Source organism: Alligator mississippiensis, chromosome 6 (assembly GCF_030867095.1).
Source record: "Alligator mississippiensis isolate rAllMis1 chromosome 6, rAllMis1, whole genome shotgun sequence".
Lineage (NCBI taxonomy): Eukaryota > Metazoa > Chordata > Crocodylia > Alligatoridae > Alligator > Alligator mississippiensis.
This window is the reverse complement of record NC_081829.1, coordinates 87,387,272-87,415,270: the sequence shown is the minus strand read 5'-3', so window position 1 is coordinate 87,415,270 and position 27,999 is coordinate 87,387,272. Positions and strand designations below refer to the sequence as shown.

The 27,999-nt window shown below is 44.8% G+C and overlaps 1 protein-coding gene across 3 annotated transcripts; it reads right to left on the bottom strand.

The window, feature by feature from the left end:
* Positions 1 to 7: 7 nt before the first annotated feature.
* Positions 8 to 27,722, bottom strand: RGS10 (regulator of G protein signaling 10). 3 transcript variants are annotated; one of them, XM_019485910.2, is made up of 5 exons: positions 27,686 to 27,722; positions 16,075 to 16,193; positions 14,436 to 14,522; positions 5,439 to 5,582; positions 8 to 659 (listed from the first exon to the last, which is right to left on the bottom strand). In XM_019485910.2, exons 1-5 carry the CDS (start codon positions 27,705 to 27,707, stop codon positions 513 to 515), a joined length of 519 nt encoding a protein of 172 aa, XP_019341455.1. In that variant the 5' UTR covers positions 27,708 to 27,722; the 3' UTR covers positions 8 to 512. The 3 variants fall into 3 exon arrangements, with proteins under 3 accessions (XP_019341455.1, XP_059586062.1, XP_006267273.1); XM_059730079.1 differs by lacking the exon at positions 27,686 to 27,722 and adding an exon at positions 22,526 to 22,616; XM_006267211.4 differs by lacking the exon at positions 27,686 to 27,722 and adding an exon at positions 21,254 to 22,146.
* Positions 27,723 to 27,999: the final 277 nt, after the last annotated feature.

The window sequence follows — 27,999 nt, the reverse complement described above, 5'->3', positions numbered from 1 at the left end:
TCTTGGGGGGGGTTAGAAATTGGGTTTTATTAGAATTAACCCTAAACGATATGGCCCTGCAATGATAATCAGTAAACTCATCTTTGAATGACTCATCCAGAAAGTAACTTACACTGCTACTCCATATCTGCTTCCAATAATTCACAAATATATAAGCAGGAAAGGTAAAAAAATATCAAAAGGCGAAAGCAACCCTGTTTTCCATGTTGTACATTTGTGATGCCTCACAAAAATGCAAGTTTTGGAAAGCATTTTAACTTGTGAAATGCAGAAAGTAATTCATGCTACTTAGGAATTCCCCAGCCTTGCAGTTTAGGAAACAGTTGTTTCAGGGGTGTTTGGTATTAGCTATCATGCAAAACCAATTAGTCATTCAAGCCATTAAAAAGGTAAGTATCCCTTAAAAGGATGTTGTGCTTTTTCAAGCTTTAAATGCAACTGTTATAAACACAAAGACTGTTCCTGAGAGTTGAGTTAATTTTTCATTGCTTGTCCTAAAAGACTTCTTTGGATCATGTGTTGTAAATTCTTGATGCTCTTTTTGCTGCAGATTGAGCCTCTGATGAATTCTCGTCCTGTTCCTCAGACTTCTTCTGTTTTAGATATATGTCTGACTTTAAGAAGCGGCTGTAGCTGTCGTACTTCATGAGATTGAATATCTGGTGGGGGAGGACAAAACACAATGACTCATAGAAAAGGAGAAAGGAAAGTAGGAGAGTTGTAAAATGGATGTGTTCTGTCAGCACTAAAACACGTTGACGAGAAGGCATGACATTAGAATTGATCTACTCTGACAAGGGATTATGCAGAACAAGCTGTATTACAGGTAGTGGTTTCACAGTCCTGCCCCTTCCTAATCTGATCAATTTAAGAGTCAAACGGCATGCCACCCGACTGCCAGCTCTGCCAACTCAGCCTGAGATCTGAATGTCAGATTCACACATCAACACCTCCAGCAAAGGTTTTGCAGCTGGAACTTACTTAACAATTGTCAGGACATAACCCAGCTCCCTCCCACAACAGAATTGGTTCTGTTTTATTGCTGGTGGCTCTGCAAACTGAAGATGCCATGCGTCAGGGCAGCAGAAAGGCCGACTCAGAATGAACAGAGGGAAGAGAGCTGTGGGGAAAGAAGGGACCTTTATGCAGTTACCTTTCTGACTGTAAATGCACTTGAATATCACTGCAGAGCCTGGGCATGAACACAGACCACTGACACTAGCAAGAGCCTCTAAAATAAATACTGCAAACAGACAAGCTGTCAAAGTGCAAGTTTATCACAGATTGAAATAGCTGGCATAGCCAATCCTCCTTTAGAGTGGCCAAAGCCTAATCACACACTCATTGTTGCTCTCTCGATGGGTGAAATCCTGTTCCCACTGAAGCCAATGGAAATTTTGACACTGCCTGGAGCGGGGACAGAATTTCATCATAGGTATGTACTGAGGCTTCAGGTGTCTATATCCAAGAAGTGTATGTCTAATGCCAATATTAAAAATACATCATAAGAATATTTCCTTTCATAGGAAATGCTTCTTTTGAAACGGCAGCTATCTGTTTTCCCTCTTTCCACCACTTTTTCACTTTTCTTTTTCCTTCCAGGACTCTGTTTCCTGCTGCAGAAACTCAGCCTCAGGTGTTTTCTCTCCTGCTCCACCTACCCATTTCAAAGCAAACTCCTACAACACACTTATATATTACTAAAACAACAGGAAAAAGGTCTCTGCTGCTCTCAGTTGTCTAGGCCCTGATGGTATTTACGTTGGACTATAAAAGGGGGGCGGGGGGGAGGAGAAAAGACAACATACTGAAACTATAACTGCAAGCCATAATTGAGACAAAACAGAAGCATACCTCACCCTCTATGAATTCAGCAGAGTACTCTCTCTGAGTCACACTTTATGACTGACTGTATTTTACAGTGCCCAAAATCACTAATCTTCCAAGAGGAATTTTTAGATTCCCAGCTGCCTCAAGAACTAGGGTTACAAATTCCATGTGTGGATGACTGAAACCACAGCTTTACGGGACTCATCTCTAACAGTTAGTGGAACTGCGGCTCACTAGTTCATAGACACACAACTAACTGCCCTTGCTTTTCCGAGCTACCAAAGAACACAAGCAAGTGCCACTTAAGCAGCACATGTGTGCATGTGAGCTGTAATATCCTGTTCATTTATGAAACACACAGGTGCTAATGGGGTAACAGCTGTTCAGTTTTCAGATTTAAACCATTAAAAACCTCAATGTCATAATTTAAAAGCTGAGTGAACTGAAAAGGGTTTTGACCCAGGACAGCTGGCTGGATGTAGGTCCTAGGCTTCTACCTCAAATTACCTAATGGAAGTTTTCCTTTTACCTCTTATCTGGGGATGATCTTCGTGATCAGTACTATCTAACTAGATGGAAAAACACCTGTGTGGCTTTGTTGGTTTTTGCTCCCTCCTCTCCCACTTGCCCCCCCTGTCCCCCCCCCGAGCTATTGCCTATCAGAGTTTCATGGACCAGTGTTTGGATGAATATATCTCTTTTGTACAGGGCAGCCACAAAGCACCTTCTGGAGAAGACAAATACTACTAAGCTCAAAACCCAATCTGGAACGGTCTGGAAATGTGCAAACTGTACGTCATTTCAGAGATGCTGTAATTATGTGCAGAAAGGGAATCCCCTCTCTCTCTCCCCAGCCAGCCCTGCAGAGAAGAGATATACTAGGAGAGAGTAGATGCAGCTCCTTGGTTAAACAGCTGGAAAATCACAAGGTCTCTAGGAGCCACTTATGTTCCACTTCAGCCAGTGTGAACAGCAGCCCCGGTGCCGACAGGGAAAACAAACTTCACGCACAGCCTTTCTCCATGAACCGTCTCATTGCAATCCTCAGGGCCACGCTTACAGCGAACACATGGTATTTCTGAGTATGCAGCACTTCTCCAGGAGCGTTGCTTCTTACACTGGGAGCAGCGTGGCCATGTTCACGTGTAGGTTTGGCCAGGCCAGTTAGCCCATAGCATTTATTTAGTACCCCCTGGCACCACACAGATGTGGCTTCCGGAAAAGTGCGGCATGCCTACATATTTTGCTCTGCAGTACAGTAACTGAACGTGCAGACATGGCCTAGCTGTATTCAAAAAGCTACGTCTCGTAAGCTGACCTGTGGTTTGCAAGCTATGACCCCTTATAGTTCATACATACAACGCTAGCAAAACCACCAATTCTTCCCTCAGGAGTGAATTATAAAACTCCTCGTGACTGAATAAGGATTGAAGCAAAAGGGCAGAGTTGCTGCTAGAGGACTTCCTAGCAGGACCAACCAAAGCTTCATTCCAAGCAATGGAAACCTGCAACAATCCATAGATGTCCTTGTTTAGTTTAACAAGTTTACAGACATTCTTGAGTAGCACATTAATTGGACTCTACCGCAGCTTGATCGAGTGCACATTTTTAATACGTGCTTCCTTCGCTGTTCCCGTCTATTCACCCAGGCCTTGGCTGAAGGGGAGAATATTTAAAACCTCCTGTGCTTTCTCCAGTTGCATTGTCATGCCTATATAATCACCTGCTTTGAACACTAACCTGGTTTACTGTTCCTGTGTGAATTCACACTGAATTCACACAGATTCTTCCAGAAAAGAATTTTCTTCCTTGCGTGAAAATTGGCTGTTAGACCTTTTCACTGCTAACCTATCTGAAGGACAGCTGAACCTTTTGCTCCTCAATTCACTTTAATATCCGAGAGATGCTTTGCTGTTTGATGGTGCCTCAGTTAAAAACACGATTTTAACAAAAAAAAGCTGGTTTTAATAAATACAAGACCTAGGAAACTGCAAACATCCAGCAGTCCTGAGGAGCAAGCAGTGGCAGTCCCCATACTCATTGGCAAGCTGCAGGCAGGAATACATTATTCCCTTGACTGCGATACTGCAGTTTAAAAAAATTGAGAACATCTACTTCCAAACTATCTACAACATTTGCCCAAAGTCTTGCATTGCTGTGAGCTGAAATGGGAAGCTACCAATGACCCCTCTCAAGCTCTAGAAAAGTCTAGATCTGTCCTAGAAGAACAGATCCAAACCCTTTTCAAAGCTATGGGGATAGTTATGACAGTCCAGGCCTGCTGGTTACAGCAAAGAGGGGGTGGGGGGGGTGCTTTTTGTCACTTTTTGAATCAAAGGGCTGCTGAAACCACGCAGGGGTAAGAGTCCTGAAGCAGACTCCAGAGACCACAAGGAAGCCAGAGCCAGAGTTCAATGGAATGATCAGCACTAGTGACTTTGTACAAGTGAAGGCACAGAAAAATATGGGCATGAAATCAGGAATGTAGTCATAATGGTCCAGAGAAGCAAGGTTTTTGTTTTTTTATATGAGAAGGTGTAAGTAAGGCTACACACACACACACACACACACACAATATTTACTCGATCAGAAGATGAGGTTTTTTCACCCCCATGTAACATGGGGAAAAGCCCTTTGCCTTACAATCAAGTATTGGGCGGTAGAGAGCAGCCAGCTCTGGGTTGGGGCCACAGCCGAAGCTGCTGCCTGTCCCCCTACTGCCTCTGCAACACCCCAATGCTCCCCCACAGCCTCAAACCCCTACTGCCCTCAGTCTCCCCCCTGTGCTGTTTCTCCCCCTCTGCTACACTTCTTACCTTTGCTCTGTGCCAGCAGGCTCTGTCCTCATCCTCGCTGCAGTCTAGAGCATGGCACACACTCCAGCCCAGCCCTGTAGCAGCAGTGCTGGCTCTGTGCTGCTCTATGGGGTGGGCTGGAGCCATGCTCAGTGCCCCAGGCTGCAGCAGGGACAGAGCCTGCCTGCGTGGAGCAAAGATAAGAGGGAGAATGAATTTAAGATGATCCTCCAATAATTAGATTCCATAATGGAAATTTGCAATAAATAAATAAATTTACATGCATGTAAAATTACAATAAATGTATAAAATTTTCTGCGTATAGAACCTAATTATTGGGGGAGGTCATTTTGTATATGGATAAATCCAGTACATATCTTTTATCAGACCAACTGTATGGCTGGGAGAGAAATGTGACCTGAAGAAGGGTGCTTTGTTCTCCTCTCCCAGCAGCTGATCCAGTAAAAGATATGGCATGCAATCAGTCAGTTGATGGGTTCCCAACTACCAATAAGAAAAGCAAGGAAGGAAATTGCAGCCAGCTTCCCAAGAAAGCAACTGCAGCGGAAAAGGTAGGGATATAGTGTGGAACCAAGAGGCAACTCCTAAGTAAATTGTAGTTAGCGTGCATCACTCCATATTTTGCGTGCACATCCTGCACATACCAGTGTTAGCAGAGAAGAGGTGTCCTTTAGCAGGATGGAGACTATACAACTACCCAAGTGCGAAGTTCCCTCCACCCACTGTCCTCGCTTCAATCAGCTACATACAAAAACCTGGCACAAGACATTCTACGGTGTGTAACAATTTTACCTGGTCCTGGAGTTTTTGAAACATTAGAGGATGAGGTGTCTCCAATATTGTCTCATTCAAACGGGACTGTCCTTCAACATTGACTTGGGAGGAAGCTTTACTGGACAGGAAAGTCATATAAATCTCTTTAGCTTTTTCTTGCATCTGTAAAATGACATATGTGGTTAAATTAATATTTGCTCCCGAAATATATATCTAAGCCAAGTCCATCTTTGAGACATGTAATGGGCCAATTCCTGTACTATGGGCACCATCTCATAAATGGTATACAGTCAAAAGAAAGACAGCGTGTAGCAGGTTAGTCATTTTATTTGTTCTTGAGATTTTCAAGGAGGCTAATGGAATTAGTCACCAGATCCTGTTTGGGCACTGAACCCCAACAGGTTCATTTGAATAGCCCATCTTCTGCCTTCTGTTTAGCATTCGTTCGGTTTACGTACAGATTTATCTTTCTCTCATACAGAGATGGGGATTTTGTCTCCCAATTTATACTGTTCAAATTAACAAACAAAGCAGCCGAGCAAAAATTAGAGAGGCACTTACTTCTGAGGGCATTCTACATCCAGCAGTGAAGTGCACGTCATTTAGTTCACGTTGGAAGAAAGGTCCAATTCTCTGAAATGCTCATTGACTGCTACGGGAGCTGACGGTGGTCAGTTGTGATGGGTTAGGTGTGGTAAGCTTGAGATAATTTATCTGGACCCGTTATCTCTATCTGCAGATGTTCTGTTTCAGTCACCTCTTCATAAATCACCAACTGCAGCAATAACACTAAGCACTCATGCAGCACTGTTCCAACTTCAAAGCCCTTTAACTACCACTGCTTCCACTGAGATCAAATGCAAGACTCCCCAGGTGTCTCTACGCATGCTCTAGGGTGGAGAGGGGGGACGGATGGGTGCTTTAATTAGAGTGGCTCTGAGAGCTGCTCTAATTAAAGCATCCTCAGCGTCACGTGTATTCAGCATTCCTGCATTTCAAAATGGTGGAGGGGGGACGTTAAAGCTCATTCAATAAGCTTTAGTTAAAGCGTCCCTACTGCCATTTTGAAATACAGGAATGATGAATACACGTGATGCGGAGACTGCTGAAGTGTGCTAGTTAGCATGTTCCAGCAGACTCAATTAATTGAGTCTGTTCCAATGCATGCTAATTAGCGTGCCTCGGAGCAGAGCTCCGTCACATGTATAGGTGCCCCCAGTGACTCAGAAGTCAGGTAAGAGAAGAATGAGCACAGCATGACAATATATTTTTAAAGCCATTTTAGTTATAAATCTCATCCTGGAATTTTTAATTTTTCATACTTGAAGCAAGTGCACACCAGGAGGCACTGAAAGATAATTAGCTCTGAGTAACAGAACTATTCTATGTTGCATATTTAATGAGGTACAAAACTGACAGAACCACAAGTCAAAGGATTACATCTTTGATAGGAAGTGGGACTGAAGAGACATGCTCTTGTGACCATCAAGAAATCACTCGGGCACTTTCATGTTTTACATTTCAGAATAGGCAGGCAAGGTTCTTTGGGTATATGCGATATCTTTTATAAGACCAACTAAATAGATGGAAAAAAGTTTTGCAAACTTTCCAGCACAAACACCCTTCCTCAGTTAGATCACCCTGGCCAACTATGACTAGAAAAGTTACACTAGCTTAAATATTAGGGCTGTGCAAAGCTTCGGTTGCTGATTTGATTTAGTGGAGATTCAGCCCGATTCAGCAGCCGAATCTCCAAATCCGAATCAAATCAGGAGATCCTTTAATCTCTCCGAATCAATTGGAACCCTCCAAATTGATTCAGACATAGACACATCTTGAACTGTTTTTTCTACATACCTCAAGGTACCAGGTAGCTCATGAACACTGAGATGGTGGGGCGGATGGAGTGTCCTATAGCAGCGCAGGGGGGGTCTCCAGCGTGCTCAGTAGCAGAGCCGGAAGTGGACCAGAGCACTTCTGGTCCACTTCCAGGTCCACCGGGGTCTCCCTGCAGACAATCGCCAAGCTGGGGAAGCGCAGGGGGCCCCCCAGTGCACTCCCTGGAGGACCCAGAAGTGGACCGGAATTACTTCGGGTCCATTTCCAGGTCTACCACCAAGCATGTGGGGGGCCCTCTGCATGCCTGTGGGATGCTCTATCTGCCCCACTATCTCAGCGTTCATGAGCCGCCTGGTACCTTGAGGTATGCAGAAAAAATATTTAAAGAGGTGTGTATGACCGAATTGCCGATTCTCGGAATCAGGATCGAATCTTCAGATTCGGCCAAATTGAATTCGGACAGTGATCCAAATCAACGAATCAAATCACAGTCCCCTGATTCGGGCCAAATCTGAATAGAATACGACCTGCTTCACACCCCCGTAATAAATACTGGGGTAGACATAATCATATCAGTATACAGGTAGGCTACCACTCTACCTAATTTCAGTTTCTGAACTAGAATAAACCCTCATGGTAAAAGCATTCTTATACCAGTCAGTATAGCTTTGTCCAAACTATAGGGGAAGGGAATATGTCACGTCAACAATACCAGTAGTTGCCTTCAGAGACCCACAAAAAAAAATCCAGGGATGTGCAGGAAGGAAAGAAGCAATGTCAGTGATTGAGTAGATGGCAGTCTTTTTTTTTTCCTGTGTCAGCACTGAACCAATACCTGAGCATCATGATAAAGGAGACAATATGACTGCATAGGTTGTCTTAAAGACTTAAAACCAAGATCTTACTCACAAGTGGTCAGTAAAAAGTCTAACAGCACTTTTCACTAGCAGATGTATGTTAGACCCCCCCAAACCTCTGGCTAGATTCCAGTTTGGATAATAGAGTTTTGTCTACAGAAATCTCCCTCGCTGTTTCACTTGAACACACTATCTTCTTCATTTCCTTTCCTATGGTCGAATTCAGTTCTCAAGCATATGTGGCTCCCAGATGAGGAGAATAGGAGTCCCAGATGCCCATCAGATACCAAACTTTGGTGGTTAACAATTGTGCATGCTGTATTGCTAAGCTCAGTTTGTAACTATTGTCACATTTTACACTTGAGGTGACAGCAGAAATACCTGAATACTGTGCATAAAATCTGTGCTGTAGAACGAAAGGTGCTATAAGAGCACATTTCAGAGAGGGGATTATTTTTTTTTTACTGAAACACACTGCTAAATGTTTCTAATAGTTGAAAAGGATCATACATTGATGGACAGTTATTATTTCCTATCTGTGTTTATTTTGGAAGGAAAGGAATATTTTAACATTGTGAGGCAACACAAAGTGACATACTGGGCACACCTACACATGCGTTTAATGGACCTGAATTTTCTACACAGAACATTCAGGCTCTTTAAAGTGCTCCCTGGTATGCATCTACACATGCACCTCCATCAGAAGCAATTTGAGCCTGACAGGAGAAGCCAAGTCCAAGCCTGCTCCTGCCTTGCTCTTCCCCCTCTGCAGCAGCCACGGGGAGCTCCAGGCTCCCCTAGGTACCAGCCCTGGGCTGGCAGAGGAAATGGGGGCTTAGCCCTGAGCTCAGGGGGAGGCAGGGGTGCGCTATCCAGGCTCCCTGCCCTCCCCTCACCCCCACCATCTCCACGTGGCTGGGAGAGCTGCCTAAGCTGACTGGAAGCAATTTGCTTGTGGTCAGCATCTACATGTGTGGTATGGCACATTAGTACATGTGCCATTTTTCTAGTACTTGTATTTATAGGTACTAGAAAACAGAGCATTAGACTAATATACTGTGCACTAATTGCTGCGCATGTCTAGACAGTGATGCTTTACTGCACATTAGGTTAGTCTAATGCGCAGTTAGGCATCTCATGTAGACGTGATCATTGTTTATTTACTTTAAAAGCATATAAAAAGCAAATGCCTGCAGCTAATTCTAATAAAATGTTCAAGACTATGTTTAATTCAAAAAAGATCTAATTAAGTAAGAATCATAATTCTGAGGACTATATGGGTGACAGCAGAGCTGACTACTACAGATATAAAGCTGACATCATTTCCTTTGAGACCCACTAAAAATCATACTTGGTTCATACATTTGCTCATTTTGTTTTTAACTTAAGTTTTAGAGGTTGATGATAAAAAAAAAAATACTTTCTGTACTTTTTAACCTATTGGGGTCAAAGAGAACAGAGAAGCTTCCTAGTTTAAGGAGATACTTAAAGTTTTATTTTGCAAAATGTCTAGGGTACTAGGAGAGGTGTAGTAGACTACTGCTAGGGCTTGTTGTTTTTTGACTTCTTGAACCTGTGTGGAAGCTGGCTGCTGAAAATGCTGGTAATTATACCCGAGAATACTACTAGCACTTATATAGTACTTCCTCTGAACATGTAGCTTTAGCTAATTAAAAGAAGTGTAACTATAAAGAGACAGACTCAATGGGGAAGCTGTACCAGGAATGAAACTGCATGAGTCTTCAGTTCAGCTACAAAGGGGACTTCCAAAGAGGTAAAGACAGCCTGTCCTCCCACCACCTTAGGTTGCACCTTTGCTTATTAGTGACTGAGCACCACTGACATAACTAGGCAGGGGCAACTGGGGCAAGTGCCCTGGTTGCTTCCTTGGGAGGTAGACAAACAATAGCTGCTGCTGGGAGCTGCATGACTGCAGTTGTGATCAAATTGGCTGCAACGTGGCAACTGGAAATCACTCCGCCCCTATGCCCCAGCTGTGTCGTTACACTACTGCCAAGAACAGGAACATTTTAGAGCATTTTACGAACACATGCATGAAATTGTCATCCTGACACTACGCAGGCCTCATGAAAACCAAGCAATATACTACTGGTCAATACAAGAGGCCATAATCATAAGTATCACAGAAACTGTGATTGTTTGTTTGCTATATGTGGTACTGTTCCTTTATATGCCGTAACTTTGTGTGCTTCCTCAAGCATCATTTTGCCTTCTGTCTGGGTCCTGCTCAGAACAATCAAGTAACCAGCCATGTTTCCTGTATGGTACTCCTCTTCCCTGCGCTAGATATAACAGAAGCATGCCAGTGCTACCTGCAAAAAAGGACTGAACCCACTTGGACCCACATACAACGCTGCAATAGTTTAGATAAAACAACGTAAGATTATGAGGATCCAGGATTTTGTAAAGGAGGCACGGGAGCAGCAACTCGAGCTGCAGAGGTGGTACCCCCACAGCCTAGCAGAGAACGCTTGGGGCAATGAGCAAGGAAGAGGAATCTGACTGCTGCTGCCACTGTCCCCAGCTGAGCTCCCTTTGGCTGGAGTAGTTCAGGAGTGGCTCTAGAGCTTCCCTCACCCCTGGGTCAGCCGAGGGCAGCAGTAACAGTAAGGCTGATCACTTCCTCAAATGTAGTTTGGATTGCTTGGTCCATAGGGGAGGCCATACCGGACAACAACTATGTGACCAAAAGCTCAGATACAATTTTTAGTTCTGTTGTTAAATTCAGTTCAGAATTTAAGCATCCTATCAATGCAGTTACAATGAAAAGAGGATTATAAAAGCTGTATTTGGAATATGGTCCTTTGTTAGCACTGCAGACAAATTAACTACATCACCATCGTCTTACAGTGAATTACTGCAGAAGTCATTTTCAGGAGTTCCATGCTATTATAAGAACTGTAGAAAATGATTTTCCATTTTTAACATTCCTGTTTAATCCCGTAGAAGACTCTAAAATAAAGCCATGCAAAAGTCAGAGCTGTAAAAGCTTCTTGCAAATCCATAATGTATTGTGAAGTATATGCTGTTCTGAAAGTTTCCTGAAGCTTTGCTAGTATTAGACTATTGACTGAATATAGTACCTAATGATTAGTACTAAAAAATTGAAGCTAAATGGGAACCAGTTAATCACTGTCCATTCAGCATGGCAATCCATCTGAGGAATCATTGCATCAGTATCTTTACACATGTTTATCATTTCCTGTATATGGGTACACAATCCCAAAATAGCAATGTAAAGGTAAAAGTACTCTGATTACGGTATTTAATAAAGGAAAAGGGAGTTGTTATTGCACAGTGAAATATGAAATCCTACATAAGAACTTCTCATTTCCAATTCCCTTTTAGTATCCAACGTGGTACCTGTTTAAGAAACAGAATTTTCTAGCTCCTGGGAATGGCCACTGTAATCTATCCAGGCGCATCTGGCCTTAAAAGAGGAGGAAGAGAGTAAGCATTTCTTGACACCACACTCTACTTTTTACACATAGTAGTAGCCAGATGATATTGTGCACAGTAGTACTCGGTGGGTGCTGACAGACATGCAGCTCCCCAGTCTAATTCATGGAACTTCACAGAAAGCACCATGAGTTAGATCAATCCTCCCGACCCAGACATTAGCTGTTGGGTCAGAAGGGTGGGGGATTGAGCTCCAATTTGGAGCTGATCCAGCCCAGGAGCTGTGTATCTGCAGATTCTCTCCCCCAGCCCTGCCCTCCCCTTGTAGCTCCAGTGCTCTCTGCATGATGGGAGTGGGATTTGCCCAGCCTATGCTGGAGTGGGGGTGGGTGGATCCACCCCCTGCAATGCAGGCTGGCCAAACTCCAGCCCAATCCACCCCCCACAATGCAGGCTGCGCAAACTCCAGCCCAATCCACCCCCCGCAATGCAGGCTGCGTAAACTCCAGCCCAATGCACCCCCCACAATGCAGGCTGCGCAAACTCCAGCCCAAGCTCCTTCCTCTCCCTTTCCCATTGTGCAGACAGCAGTAGGGCAAGGCTGAGCTGCAGCAGCCTAGCTGCCAGAGCAGACACAAGTTAACAAAGGTGTTTTGCTTTGGAGCACCTTCCTTTGAACCCTCACGTAGTGAGGGTTAAATTGTCACATGATAAGGGACCTTTAAAGCGTTCTACAGCCGGGCATGGCTGTGGAGTGCTTTCAAAGGGCCAAACATGTGACAAATATAACTTCTGTTTGCACCCTGTGTTAAAAGAGCTGAATTGCTTCCAGGACTGATTTGTAATACCAAGGGGCTAGTTTCCCTCTTATACTAGCACCATGATAGTAACTAAGCACCTCTCATGTATTTAAGATACATGTAACTACCTCTCCCTGCCCCTCTTGGAGAGGTAAAATAGCCCAGCTGGTCATTTCTGTGTTGGAGTATGTATGTGTCCATGTCTGGTTGCCTGGACCTTCCTGGGAGGAAGCCAAGCCAAAGGACACAGAGCCCATGCAGTTCTAAGCATGCTGAGATCTGGAGTAGAACAATGAATTTCCCTCCCTTAAGGTTTTTCTTCTAGAAATTCAAATACCAAAATATATACACCATGTGTGTGCATGCACATGTGCATGCACGGGTGTGCTAACACCTGAAGTAGTTTGTTTCTTAGCTGAACTGTTTTGGATTTTGGGTAGCTGTTTTTCAGTTAAAAATCCAAAATATTAATTGAAAACAGGCATTTACCACCAAAAAAAACCCTGTCTTGTTGAAAACTGCCATTTTAACCAATAATTTTTGACCAGCCTGTTGGACCCCACTGCTGTCTTTTGAGAGTGAATGGCATAATCTAGGTCCAGCCATTGTGAAAGCTCTGTCACCAATATCTAGAGTACACCCTCTAATACTTGATAATTTTATGCTCCCAAAAGATATGGCCAGGAGGCTGGGGATATGACTAGACCCCACTGTAATCTCCTTGTAGCCATCAGAATACTTACTATCAGTTGCATTCTACATCTGCATAGTCCCCCTCCCTGAGTGCTCTGCCACCAACAAAGCCAAAATTTAGCTTTTAGAGTGCTTGTACCTGTGCTGGGAGGCTGCACCAATGCAGTGTAAATACAGTGCATCAGAGCAGACGTGATTAATTGAGTCTGCTGGAGTGTGCTAATTAGCGCACTCCAGCCAGTCTCTGCGTCTTGTGTTTCAGCATCCCCACTCTTCAAAATGGCAGTGGGGGCACTTTAACTAAGCTCGTTGGATGAGCTATAGATAAAAGCACCCCTGCTGCCATTTTGAAGCACAGGGACACTGATACACGAGATGCTCTAGGCACTTTAATTAGAGAGGCTTTTGGAGCCGCTCTAATTAAAGGCTCCCCCGCCCCCCATCCTCAGAGCATATATAAAAATGTCCATAGTGTACACAGGAGAATTGTAAACATGGGATGTTCAAAGGGGATTAAAGAAGTTAGACACTAACGCCCACCGGCACTGAAATTCAGTAGGAATCTGGCACCCAACTCTTTGGAATTTGCCAAACTTGACAAGTCAACTGTCAAAATATTCTCAAGAGTAACGAATAGAAATCGGGCGTGAACTCCACATCATCATCATCATCCATTCCTAAAGCTGCAAGCCCTACGGCCATGTGAATCCTGCAAGAGTGGGACCTATGTAGTAGAGGCAGTTTTTATGAGAACTCATCAAAAAATGTCTCATTGAAATCGAAATGAAATCTATAGTGCAGATACGTATCAGCATGTCATCTTCAAGGAAACTTCTTAATAGGAAAGAGTCTAAGGTGAATCATTTCAAGTTTCTTGTTTCATACTGATGTCAGATAATTTAACTTTGATATGAGAACAAGCATCTCATTTCAACTCTCAATCTTTTTTTAGCGTTTGCATTCTATGAAGTTACTGAGGTCTATATTTTCCTATATTTGTATAATACTTAATAGTGCATGTATAATCATTACATGAAATACAAGTAACAATGTTTCAACGTTCAAAAACGTCTTTTTACTTTATCAAAACAGAACTGATTCATCATTATTGAAACAAAACATTTCCGTAGCTGCAGCTCACAAGTTTTTGGAATTTTTGTTTCACATGAAATTTGGTATTTTCAGTTTTGTTTTGTTTTCATTTGGACTGGAAAAAAATGTTTTGTAACAGCAATTCTGGTTTCTAAACCGCTCTCGTTACAATGATTTATGTATATTCACTTGTTCGATATATTTACTTGCCTCTTTGTGAAATACAGCTGAATAACTAGGTAGAAGAACTGTCAGATTCTCTTAGGCTGCTATGAGATCTTTTTTGACAGGTAAAGTTATTCTGAGGGACATACCTGTTTCTTATCTTGTGTTTTCTTAAATTCTTCACATGCTAACCAGAACAAAACATTTTCTTCACTAAATTCTTTCTTTAAAAATTCCTGGAGAAGGAAAAACAGGCAAAATGTTAGACTTGATGTCAAACGTTTGTTTCCCTTCCTGCTTTTCCCCTATTTGGGGTTGGTATCACCTAAATGTTGCTGGGATATAAGCAAGCAATAGTGCTTTAAAATGTAACACTTTAGCTAGGGTTACCAGTAAGTTATATCAGTAGGTAATATAAAGAATACATTTACAACCACTAAACTACTCAAGCAATTTAAAAGCGTCATTCAAAAAAATACATGCACTTTTTAGCAGGAAGCAAAAAGATGTTTTAATGAGCTTCACAGATTACTTTTAATTCTAGTCTACTTTCAGTACAACTTTCTTTAACAACCAAAAATCTAAAAATTGAAGTGTTTCTAAATGACTGTCAGTGACAATAAATTCATTTAATGTAAAGTACAGCATAAGATGTATTTAAATTCCCTAGGCAGTGTTTAAACAGAATATAGTCATGTTTTAAAACAGAAAAAGACATATTAAAATTGTGTATAAAAGCAACAATATTTATAGTTTTGACATGCACAATTTTCATCTTCCAATGTAAAAGAAATAATAATGCATAACATTATATGCTGGTATCAATAATTCTAAATTTGAAGTGTCCAATAAGTGCCAAGCAATCGAGTTGTTTCATCAGTATTTTCTTCTCAATCTAAGGACTAGGTTCTGAAAATCTTTACTTAAGCAAGATTTCCTTGCTCTTATTTAGGCAAATAATCTCACCATGTACTGGCATAAACGATTTGCAAGATCAAGACCTAACATGTCACCGTTACACATGTGCCGGATCTCTATGATGATCTGTATGGGCAGACTGCTGCTCCCACCCGGGGCTCAACCAACACTGGGGTCCCTGACGCACATTATATTTATGCTGCAACTAACCTGTTAATAGTGCCATAAATAAGCAACATGCCACCCATTCAGCCAATTTATGGCACCATCACAAAGGTATTCCACATAAAATGGAATATCTAAAATGTAGAATAAATGTGGAAAAGCTTTGTGGCTCATCTGCACAGTGCAGGAACTGAATGTGTCGAACGCCCTAAGGGAGCCCCAGTGCAGAGGCTACGTCTTACCAAGTTACTCAAGCTCCATAGCAATCAGTGGGACTCTTCACCTGAATATGGACAATGTGCAAGAATACATACTGCAGGATCAGGCACCCAGAATGCATGCTACGTTACATTTTTGAGAAAGTCAGGCTTCTTTCTGCCCTGGTATTTAGCCCACTGTTATGTTTCCATCCTTCGACCTTCTAGCATTATAACCAGAAAACAAATGGCAGACAAAGGTGCAACAAATAATTATTCCTGCGACCTGACAATGCAACCCGAAAAACTAGCAGGCAGAGGACACCCCCAGAGAAGCCCAGCAAATGCCCCTATTCAACTATCCTGCCATCTCTGTCAGTTCACAAATCCGGTCATATAAAAATAAACACCCTCCCGCCATTGGTATGGAGCTTTTTTAATACAGATACACATAAAGCCTCAAGCACAGGTTAAAGTTTATGCAAATGCTAGGAGTCAAGATAACAACCCTAAATCGTTTAACTCCTTCTGGGTCCTCTAGGAGGTTCTCCAGTGACGCAGCCCATCTGGCAGTTCCTTTTAGGGCCTGGTGGCTGCTGCTTGGGTTGCCGTCATTGTCATTTATCTCTGAAAAAGACACATACCAAAATTAATAAAAGGTTAGCACTGCATTTTTTTTCTCACCATTCATAGCACTCTTAAATTGTACCTGCTTTCCTACAAATGGACGTAAAACTGAAAACAAACAGGGCTTCTGAAATTCAGTATCTTCTTCAAGAAATGTCAAAGTTGCTTGGTAGCAACAAAACTCCAAGTGGCTACTATCATCATTTTCAATGGATCCATTTGTCTTATGGATGTGAAGCACAACTACCCAGGCCTCAGCTGTAAAAGGGCCGCATGGTGGCTTCTGGCATGGCCAAAGTCATCGGGTGTTTTAGATCACCCACGCCGACGTGGTGATGAAATCACCACCATGTGGTATGAAACCAGTCTTGGTAAGCTACCTTGTAGAAATTTCCTTTAGAAATGAGCACTCTCCGAGGTGAGTGGGAGAAGCGGAGGGGGAAAGAAAAGCGATGCTTTGTTTAGCAGAAGATGACCCCTAAAAATCAAGCCATGTGACTGGGAGGTCTGCTGGTGTAGTCTCCTCTAGTCTCTGAGCACGAACGCCGTTGGCTGATGATGCTTCGATCTTAAGTCAGCTGGGGTTTTGCCTGAATAAGGAGTGCAGGATCCTGGCCAGGACTTCTCTACTAGCCAGAGCTCTCATAGATGTCACAGAGCCTGCGGGGCAGAAAGAGCCCGCATAAGTGCTGAATGCATAACTGACTGCCTTGTGCCAAGGGATGAGTTTTTTAAACCACTGGCTGCCAAGGCCAGCTGCGCTGGCTACCAATTCCCAGCTTGAGAGGAGTCCAAGCACATTACTGCTGACCCGAAGAGCTTTAAATAAACACAAAGCAACTTCCCTTGATGCACACCCAAAACCCTCAGTCAAGTCTTTGGGAGCCTTAACCATGCAGGATGAGGCCTGAAACACTGTTTTAGATCACTGGACGTTAATGTAGTTGTGAGGCCAATTACACATTCTTTGTACAGCCAAAACTCTCCACTGTAATCAGTAAAACCTTTAATGAAAGTATCTGAATATATACAGATGGGTTGGAAGCTACATCTCTAAAGAGCAAGCCTGCTAGGCCAGACAGGAAAGCTTTTGGGTAAAAGTGATTTTCACCTAAGTAAACCACTGAACGGCAGCAGGATCAGTCATGAAAATAAAATGAACAGGATTAGGCCTGTATTCTGTCTGCAGTTTGGCCTTTCATTCATACCAAATTGACGTGTTTGTTTTACTAAACCCTTTGTTTCACCCGAATAAGCAGTGTTCAGAAATGTGGATTCTTCAATACGTATTTGAATTCTACTCAGAGTCAAAAGCAGAGCAGATGTCTAAAAAAAATAATGCATGGCGTACAGTAACTTTGTAAAGCCCTCAAACACCAGCAGATGGCTAGAACGATAGACGCCAAGAGTCAAATCCTGCAGAAAAGCCTACTTAGCTAAGTGCTTGTAGCCTGCTGGAGGTCTATGGACAAATTTTCTTTTCTTATCGAAAGGATGTCTTGTTCTGAAAAGATAATAACCTCATCCACCCGCCACAAGTTGTCATTGCAGGAGTGTCCCTTTATGAGAGAAATACAACTCTGCAAAAGGGTCAGATGAGCTCCAGCTGCAGACGCCTTCCCCCTATCATTGTTTAAGGGAAGGAGACCAAACCTCATGTTCCAAATTAGTAAAATGTTAAGAGAAATAAGATGCAAATATTTTTAAATGACCAAACAAGTGGACCACCCACTGTGCATGCACTAGAAAACACAAGTAAGCCCATGACTATGCTTTGTGTAAACCGTGTCTGTCCGTTGCTTCTATGGTCTCTCCTCCTTCGGTTAGAACTGATTATGATCCCACTTCTACAACTTTTTCTGCATGCATGCCGCTGTCAACCTGCATGTAAGAGGCTACAGGATTCGATCTCTAGACTGTAAGCTCTTCAGGCAGGGCCCGGGACTTATAATACTGTACGTATGAATAAAAAGAAGAGTTTCCCCAGAGAAAACTCATGGTCTAATGGGAGTAGTATAAAAATTTAGGAATCAGAAAGTTTAGGGTGCTGTAGCTCTGATGCCAAGATAAGACCCTTTAATTTCTGTGCGACTCAGTTTCCCTTTCTAGAAAACATAACGTTGTGTAGCCTGACAAATGTTGGTAAAGCACCTCCTCAAAAGTATCTACCCACCTGCCTCCCACACTGAAATCAGGATCTTTGAGGATCTAGGCCTTTGCAACCCAGGGCTGGAGCATGCAAACGCTTGTACCAAAGACTGGGCCTGGCTCTCATGTTACGTGGTTATTTGCAGCTGTGCACACGGGTGCATGATGATGTAACCGCAACAAAATAGTATTCCTTCGCACAGAGGACAGGGCAGCGGAAAATCGGACCCCTATAAGTATAATTTACCAAGGAACAGATCAGAGTTGGATTCTATCTTCTTTACCCAGCCAAACTTTAAGCGACTTCTGATGGTTACTCATCATTTTTTTAAAAAGGACAGCACAAGCACATAACTTGAGAGACAAGTGGTCGCCAGACACAAATACTCACATGTAAGAGGATGTTGAAATTTGACTGCCATGAGAATCCTAGGCTAGAGCTGTGCTTTGGTTTTGCTAAGATCTCTCCAGGACCCAGACTACAGACAAATACTTTGCCGGCCCTGAGAACGAGCAGAGAACAAAAAAGCCTTCCCCTGCCTTATCCCGCTCCTCAAGTGCTAGCAGAACTGCAAGTGTCTAGTGTCTAGTAACTCTGGCAATGGAGGGGTGGGTCTGCACGCTCATACAGCTTAGACAAAAAACGGTCCAGGGAGAACAGCATCCTGCTAGGACTGGAGCACGGCCCGGGCTGCCGAGCAGACCCCCCCAGAGCTGCGATATTAAGTGACGCTAGGCTGAGTCCTGTGCTAAACTACTCTCACCAGGACCAAGCTACCCAGTTTCAAGCCATCTCAAGTACAGCCACAGCAGTGTAAATATATCCTGCATCAATACAGAGCTGAACCTAACAACGCTCCATTTTCAGTTGGTCTTCAGAAACATCCGTAAGGGACGCAAAAATAATCCCCCTCTTCCGCACAATTGTACAAGGCTGCACAAGGTACAAAGCAGAAAGGAGACAGGCCCTGAACATTTCTACTGATATTAGAATTACATTCGAGTTTCCTTTTACAGAAATGTAATGTGTTCCCCCTACCGCAATAAACTGGCAATCACAAACATGTTTCTGATATAAGAATTGCCACCAATAGGATCGCAGCTCTCATCTTTACACACAATTGCTTAAATCCATTTGATCTAGCAGGCTGTGCACCACACAGAGAATACTTCTTTTTGTCTTTAAATGGGCAAAAGGTTTAGTGCAGACCTTGCCCAGTAAAGTTCAACTGAGCTCACAAATGTCTTGAGAAAAAAAAAATCATACTTCCACTGCAGCAGAAGCTATATACAAATCTTTTGAATAAAGTTATTTTTAGAACATAATGGCGCAGTATGTTTTATTATATGATTCATCCTCGCTAAACCTTATTTATCCCTCTGTTTATCATCATTTATACAGATAATTTTATTTCCTTGGATGCCTCGCAATAAGCTGCTCTGCAGTTTACACTTAGAAACTGTGAGCTTAATACCAATACCTGTTATCCAAACCAAATGGGATAAGCTGCTTTTTTTAAAGCAAGAGAGGAAGTTCTCTGCATCTGTTGCAAATCGACAGACAATTATATGCACTAATACAGGAGTTACAGAAAGGCAGCCTTTTACTTCTGAACAAGTAATAGATAAAAATGTGCATTCTTCTTGCTTTGGCGCAAAACTCTCTCTTTAGCTAGACTAGGAAACAAACACATATGTATACAAGATGCAGTTGTACAGACTTTACTAGAGCGAAATTTCCCTCACTACACAATACAATTGCTTATATTACATGCAACAGCCAGAGGTTTGTACAAAGCTAAAGATTAGGCAGTTATGGTAATTACAGCATTATACCAGGGAGGAATCCTATTCAAACTCTACTAGTCTATACACAATAATATTGCATAAATAAAAAAGGCATATGTAGTATTTAAGAAGTTTCTAATTATCAGATTAGATATTATCAGGGTCCAAAGCAACACAGATTCCCATTTTACAAAGAAGCAGTTCCACTGAATCAGTAATGTCCTATTCATATATAAACAACAGCTACATGAAATTTTAGTAACAGAAATATTTAACAAGTCAAATGAAATGGTCAGAAATGGACCTTACAATCGCCTTTTATCCCCAAACATCCTATACTCAGGCAAACTTCTGATCAGAGACGTTCATTTGAAAGTAACAACTCATACCTTTGGGCATTATTTTAAAAGGACAGTGACAGACAGAAAAGATAGAAAGCTATCAAATATTAGAAATGCATGTTTAATATTTCCAAAAATAAGGATGAGAACATGATTCAATGAATCAGGTGAGATTTTCAAGCATGCCTAAATGACTAAGGAGAAAAAGTCTTAGTGACATTCATTAAAAGCGGGTGTGCCTAGATTAGACAGACACTTAAAAGCAAAAGCGCAGTGACTATCTACACACGGAAGAAGCCTTTCCTACATTGTGCTTTATGGCAACATGCAAAACAGCACAAACCCATACACAATACTGAACCTTGTTAAAGCAGTCACCTATTTTAAACCTTTTCTTGTGTTGGGTTTTGGGTTTTTTTTGCTCTTTTGCAAACTTACTAACAGAAGATCCATCGCCAACTTACCAGTCACGTATGTACCTGGATAGCATCTTATAATGAGCCTTTTTGCTTTGTTTCTACAGCTGAAGCAAAATAGCGACACTATATTAAGAAAATCCTTTGCCAAGCTTTACTTTTTGAATCAGGCCTGGTTCTTTCTGAACATTTGCGAATACTGGCATTGACTTTTTTTTAAATAAGTGCTCTGAGCATATTGCATTTTCCTAGGATTACCAGAATGCCTTCCCTGTTATACTCACCAGTCTGGAACTAATAACCAACGGTTATAAAACAATGGGAAACTGTTCATAACCATGTAGCTATAGAAGAAAAATTCCCTTACTTTCCATGTATCCAATTGTCACCCGATCAGTCCCATATACCAACTTTTTCTAGGAGCGTTTTAAAGAATCCTGTTTCTACAGAGGGTCGTCCTTTCTACACTTGGGTATTTCAATGTTATAAGCCTCAACATCCTCTTTTGAATGTCTCTAAGAACAGATGGCTACTGAAGTCCAGTTTTAACTATAAGGAAGGAAATTAAAAGGATGTTCTGCTTTTGTAGTACCTCTGGAAACCTTCACTATATAAACCTTTAAGAAACTCTATTAAAGCCATACTCAGTTTTTCACAGCAAGGCTTTAACAAGCCTGTGCAAGATCATAATCTTATTGTCCACGGCAGAAATAAAATTGCTCGTTAGGATTCTTCACTTGTTCTTTTTTTTTTTTTTAAATCCTAATTATTTCACGCAGGACGACACGATACATTGGTTTTCCTGAGCCACTGATCCTGCTGTGCTGAAGAAATTCTGCTGTGAGACGTCCTGCGGTCAGACGCAGTTACGCTTTGAGAGCACGCCTGAAAAAAGGGCCTTGTAGGGTTCCCTATTTGTGATGTCTCAGCGCTTTCCAGATCAAATGTATGGCGGTGTTTCTAAATGTCAGCTCTGCAAAGTCAATTTGGGATCTGAAAATCAAGCGCGGTTCCCTTTGGTTTGTGTTTCACCACCACTAACAGCCAGTGAGAAAGGAATTAGCATTTGTTGATGCCGTATGTGCTGCTGGACATCCCCTTCCTCCTGGGGACAGCTGCTGAAACGGGAAGGATTATACTGCACAGAAAGGGCAGTTTATGCGTCTTGTGGTATCTGATTTAGAGCAAAGCATTAAAAGGGGCGTAATCTGGGCAGTCCCACATGGGTAGAGGCCATCCCTATCAGGGACTCGGCAAATACACACGTTTAAAAGTGTCTGTGTGTGTCCCTCCACCCAGGTTTGTCCTGGAAGCTATTAAACACGAATTTAAAAGCAGCCACCCCCAGACCGGTCGCACCCAGGCAGCGTAACTGAGCGGGTGCCACGAGCATCACCCTGGCACCGCCGCCAAGGGCATCCCGGCGGCGGGCAGCGCGGCGCGAGGCGGCCCCGGGCTCACCCGCTCGCCCGCCCGCCCAGCTGTCACGGCGGGGCAGAGCGAGGGCGAGGGGCGGCCCGGCAGCACGGCCCCGACACCCGCGCGCGGCCCCTTCCTCTTTCGCTGCCACTTCCTCCGGCCGCGGCAGCGCGGGGCCGCCTTGCCGGCCGGGGCCGCACGCGGGGCCGCCCCGTCTCACCTGACGGCGGCCGCTTCCTGCTCAGCCGGCTCACGGCGCGGGTGAACATCGCGCCGCCGTGTCCGCCGCGTCCCCGAGCCGCCCGCCTGTGCGCCCGCCCGGCCCGCTCCGCCCCGCGACACCGCCCCGCCCCGCCCCGCCTCGCCTCGCCTCGCCTCGCCGCTGACAAGGCGGGGGCAAAATTGCACCTTGGGAGGTGCAGGGCTTGCACGTGCGGCGCTGCGTCCTGCCTCGGCACGGCTCGACCTGTCACCCGTCAGCGCTGCTCGCCGCCTCCCTCCCCCGCCTGCGGGACATCCCCGCTCGCTGCCACCGCCCGCAACAGCTCCCCGCGTGCTGCCACTGCCATGCCACCCGCTCGCCACCACCACAACCGCCCGCAACAGCTCCCCGCGTGCTGCCACTGCCATGCCACCCGCTCGCCACCACCACAACCGCCCGCAACAGCTCCCCGCGTGCTGCCACTGCCATGCCACCCGCTCACCACCACCACAACCGCCTGCAGCAGCTCCCCGCGTGCTGCCACTGCCATGCCACCCGCTCGCTGCCACCACAACCGCCCGCAACAGCTCCCCGCGTGCTGCCACTGCCATGCCACCCGCTCGCCACCACCACAACCGCCCGCAACAGCTCCCCGCGTGCTGCCACTGCCATGCCACCCGCTCGCCACCACCACAACCGCCCGCAACAGCTCCCCGCGTGCTGCCACTGCCATGCCACCCGCTCGCCACCACCACAACCGCCCGCAACAGCTCCCCGCGTGCTGCCACTGCCATGCCACCCGCTCACCACCACCACAACCGCCTGCAGCAGCTCCCCGCGTGCTGCCACTGCCATGCCACCCGCTCGCTGCCACCACAACCGCCCGCAACAGCTCCCCGCGTGCTGCCACTGCCATGCCACCCGCTCGCCACCACCACAACCGCCCGCAACAGCTCCCCGCGTGCTGCCACTGCCATGCCACCCGCTCGCTGCCACCACTGCCACCTGCAACAGCTCCCCGCGTGCTGCCACTGCCATGCCACCCGCTCACCACCACCACAACCGCCTGCAGCAGCTCCCCGCGTGCTGCCACTGCCATGCCACCCGCTCGCTGCCACCACAACCGCCCGCAACAGCTCCCCGCGTGCTGCCACTGCCATGCCACCCGCTCGCTGCCACCACTGCCACCTGCAACAGCTCCCCGCGTGCTGCCACTGCCATGCCACCCGCTCACCACCACCACAACCGCCTGCAGCAGCTCCCCGCGTGCTGCCACTGCCATGCCACCCGCTCGCTGCCACCACTGCCACCTGCAACAGCTCCCCGCGTGCTGCCACTGCCACGACCGCTTGCAGGAGCTCCCCACTGCCCCTGACTCCGGGGCCACGCGTCGTTCGTGCTCATGTTCAAAAAAGAAAGTGGCTGTGTTAGGAGCAGCTCGGGGCCTGCGGGAGGAGGCCAGAACAAATCTAGCTTCGTGGGTGAAAAAGCAAAATGGATCTGGCGGCCTGCGGAATAGGAGCTTTGTTACCAGGAGCAGCGTGGCAGAGCCAAGGGCCGGGTGCCTGGAGCAAAGCCGAGAGGGTTGTAAAGAAGAGAGGGTCGTTAACACCGGTGGGGTGAAGGGTTTCGCAGGGATTCGTTCCCAGACTCTGATATTGCACGCCCCCGAATTAAAACGATACAACCTTAAATACCATCAGCAAGTTTTTGTCATACAAAGGAATTATAATACAACTGTTAATGCATAATAACACTGGCAGGTTGTCTGCGTACCAGTGGAGGTGCATGTATGATGGATTGGGAACTGCTGGGGTAGATGATAATGAGCCCCGGAGTCGGAGGAGCCTAGAGAAGTGTGGCTGGAAGGGAGCTGCAGAGGTCATCTAGTGCGACCCCATGCCTGAGGCAGGATCATCCCCGTCCAAGCCATGGGGTACAATCCACAGTCTAAACTCCACGTGAGGTTGCCGTCATCCCTCAGCACGGCCCGGCTAGAAATGCTGCTGCCAGGCAATTGGTTTTAAACTTTGGGTGGAGCAGGAATCCAAGGAGGGTTCAAGTGCACCAGTGCATCCCCCTGGATCTGCCCCTACCACCCCATGTGATGAGAGGACAGTAATAATCCCATTTCACAGATGGGAGACTGAGGCAGAGAGATGAAGATTCAAGGTGTCCACAGATCCTGCTGTGTCTGAACTGAGATGCCTAGAAACTGGGTTTTCAGGGTGTTTGGATTAGAAGCACTTCATATATTCAAAGCACATGGACATACGGTTTGATTTCATCTGCAGATGTGAGTGCTCAGCCTTCCGGCAGATCAGACTCCAGTGGGTATGAGGCATCCAGAAAATACAGACATATGATTAATGGTCATCTATGATGCACTAGGTCTAAATGACTTGCCTAGCAGCAAGGAAGGGGAAGTCTATGGAAGGGGGAATTAATTACTGCAGGAAAGCAGCACTTAACCATCTTTTCTCTAGTTACCGTTTTCTGTCTCGTTCAGTACACATCTTTCAGCCTTCGAGACAAATGCCCTGTCAATAAGCATCTTCACTACCCAACCCTGATTTATTCTCAGGACGCTGCCTCTCCTGTATACTGAGTGAGGAAGGATCACAGGATCACAGGAGAGCTGGGAGGGACCTCACAGACATCTAGTCCAGCCGGTTGCTCAAGGCTGAAATGACTGACTAAACCACTCCAGCCAAGTGTCTGTCTAACCTGCTCTTGAAAATTTCCAGGGACAGAGATTCCACAATTGCTCTAGGTAATCTGTTCCAGCACTGGACCACCCCAACAATCAGAAAGCTCTTGAGCCCATTGTACCTGTCCTATCCTCTGTGGCCACAGAGAATAGTTCTATGTCCATGCCATTTCAGGGAGGGATAGGATAGGAAAACTAGGATGTGATCAGGTAATTAAATACAGTATAATAATGGATACACATGAAAGGCCATATCAAGATTGCATGGACAACTGGAATTCCGGGATTTCCTAACTCCTTGTATGCTTGACTGCGAGCTTCGTATGTTTTTGCGCTAGTGCTGTATGCAATTCCCTAAGTTTGGGGGGTTTTTAAGTACAGAAAAAGAATGGAAAACGTCATCCTGTGGAACCTTAATGACCACTTAGGATGGGATCGGCAAGTCTGAAACCTTTTGATCCCCTACACCATCCTCTGGCCCTTGAATTAAGGGTGTAACAGTCAGCAATGGGAGGCTGTTCTCTGTACCAGAAGGGGACACGCAGGCTGTGCACAGACATTTATTGACCAATGTTGAGATTCCTGAATCCGGGGGCCCATCCTACTCGTACTTTAGTAGAATCCTGTCCTCCTGTTCCTAGTCTCCAAAATCTGACTCCTTCTGCTGTTAACCAGTCCTGTTTTGTCTCATCCTCCCCACCCATTAGGCTTCTTGTCCTGGTCTTCTTTCCCACCAAATCCCAGTCTTCTTCTTTTGCTCTTCATCTGCTCTGTCCCTCCTACTCCACTCCCAGACTTGTTTCTAGACTTCCCTGTCCCAGTCTACTATTTCTGTTACAACCCCCGCATCCCCTCCTTACATGGCTTCTCATTCTTGTACTCTCTAAATTTGAGTCAGGCTGCTTCCTCTTCCACAATGTTTGGGCACCAACAGCAGGAGTATCGAGAGCACAAGAGAGCACGACAACTGGGAGCTGCAGGGAAGTACAATAGTACAGCCCCTGCACCCTCAAGCTGGATCAGGCTCAGTACAGCCAGGATCTTCAGAAAATACTTGTTGGCAAACTGAAGTCTCTACTGAGCAGGTGAAACCTGAGATATTTCAGATCATTTGAACTTGGCCAGATTTGGGGGGGGGGCAGGTTGATTTTTTTTCCCCTCGTGAAACCAGCAAAAGTCACATGTCTGGTAGCAGGACAACCCTATCCACCACGTTCCAAGCCTTTGCTCCAACACGAGAGCCTTACAAGGTTTTCTTTCAACCTAGTCCAAAGTCTGTGATCTTTTCTGTGACTTCATTTTTGGAAATAGTTGAACCATTTTTGCAGCAAATATTTGGGCAGGGGAAGACAGCCAGCATGGAGAGCTTCAACCAGAACAGTTCCAATGTAGGCAAAATTATAAGCAATTGAAAGCAAGGTCTAGTAATGGGAAACATTGTGCAACCTTAATCGTAGGTAGTTGTTCTACCAGCCCCACCTAAGTACTGTTTTCTGAAACTCATCAGCAGCATGTAAGAATTGCTGAAATTATTACATTCCTGCAGATCAATACTTGTTTTGTTCCAGCCAAGCCTTGGCACCCACCCTAGGTATAACCCTAAAATAATGCCCAGTTCCTATTCACCATGAATACTGGGGTGAACTCCTGCCCCACTGAAATCAACAGCTTTTCCATTGACACAAATGTGGCCAAAATTTCACTTTCAAAGTTTGGGGGCACCAAGATATTGAATGAACAAATTATATCTATGCCACCTCTTCAAATGCACTGATATGGCCTGTACCAGACCTATGAGTACCAGATCTAACCACAGCATTACTAGTAAAGATCTCTTGGTTTTCAGGGCAGCCTGAAAACAAATTGGAGGGAACATGTAAAGTAATAGCTGGAGACAGCTGCAAAAGAGCTACTTAGCTGCCCTCCCAAGGCAGGGGAAAGCATGATACTGGCACATATCTTTGGAATATAATTGCTCTTTTTGTGCAAGAGTTAATACAATGTATAAGGGCACCTGAACCATAAAATACAAATAACACGTGGGCCGCACACTGGAGTTCAGGGGAGACAAAAGGAGGAGGATCTGTACATTGTATTACTTTTAAGAGCCCACAATTTGGAGCTTTGCCCTGGGACATTTTCCAGTCAAAGCCAGACCAAAGATGTGCCAGATGTTGTAGAACATTAAGTACTTCTGAAAAGAACAGCTACTTGCCTACCAGCTAAAAGACTCAGCTAGCTGTAGTCAAACACTTTGACCTCAACATTTACTTGCTACATCACCTCAATAAACAATTTCCCCAGCCATGTTAAATTGTTATAAAATGACAGTAAATATTCTCTGAGTAAGTCTCTGAAAAGTGACTAGTAACAACAGCATAGTTTTAACACAAAACTAATCCCCACATTAAATATTATATGCTTTTGCAGCACTCTCCCATCTGTCAGACTAAGCCCCGAGATCTTACCACATGGTCTTTGTGCCAACATTGAGAGCCAATATAGCCATGGTAGAGAGAGCTTGATTCTGTTCCTGTTCCCTCAGTGTGGACCACGTCCAATGCCCATTGCAGCCAATGGAGATTTTCAATGGGCTTTGGATTGAGGCCCAGCGGAAACATCAACCCAGGGTTTTCTCCAGTTCCCAATGTAGTCAATAAGTGTTAGGCCCTCTTCCCAGTGCAGGCCAACATTTTGTCTTTGCTGACAACACTTGAGGTTGCAGAGATGTAAGAGTAGGCAGATTTGAGCTTGTGGACTCTCCTTTTTGGTGATGTCTGAG

Excerpts from the sequence above, each read along its gene's own strand:
- RGS10 (XM_059730079.1), bottom strand. The coding sequence starts at position 22,574 with ATGTTCACCCGCGCCGTGAGCCGGCTGAGCAGGAAGCGGCCGCCGTCA. Across the intron at positions 16,194-22,525 it reads CAGGAAGCGGCCGCCGTCAG|AGATAAATGACAATGACGGC; the intron begins GTGAGACGGGGC and ends TGTCTTTTTCAG. Across the intron at positions 5,583-14,435 it reads AAACACAAGATAAGAAACAG|ATGCAAGAAAAAGCTAAAGA; the intron begins GTATGTCCCTCA and ends GTCATTTTACAG.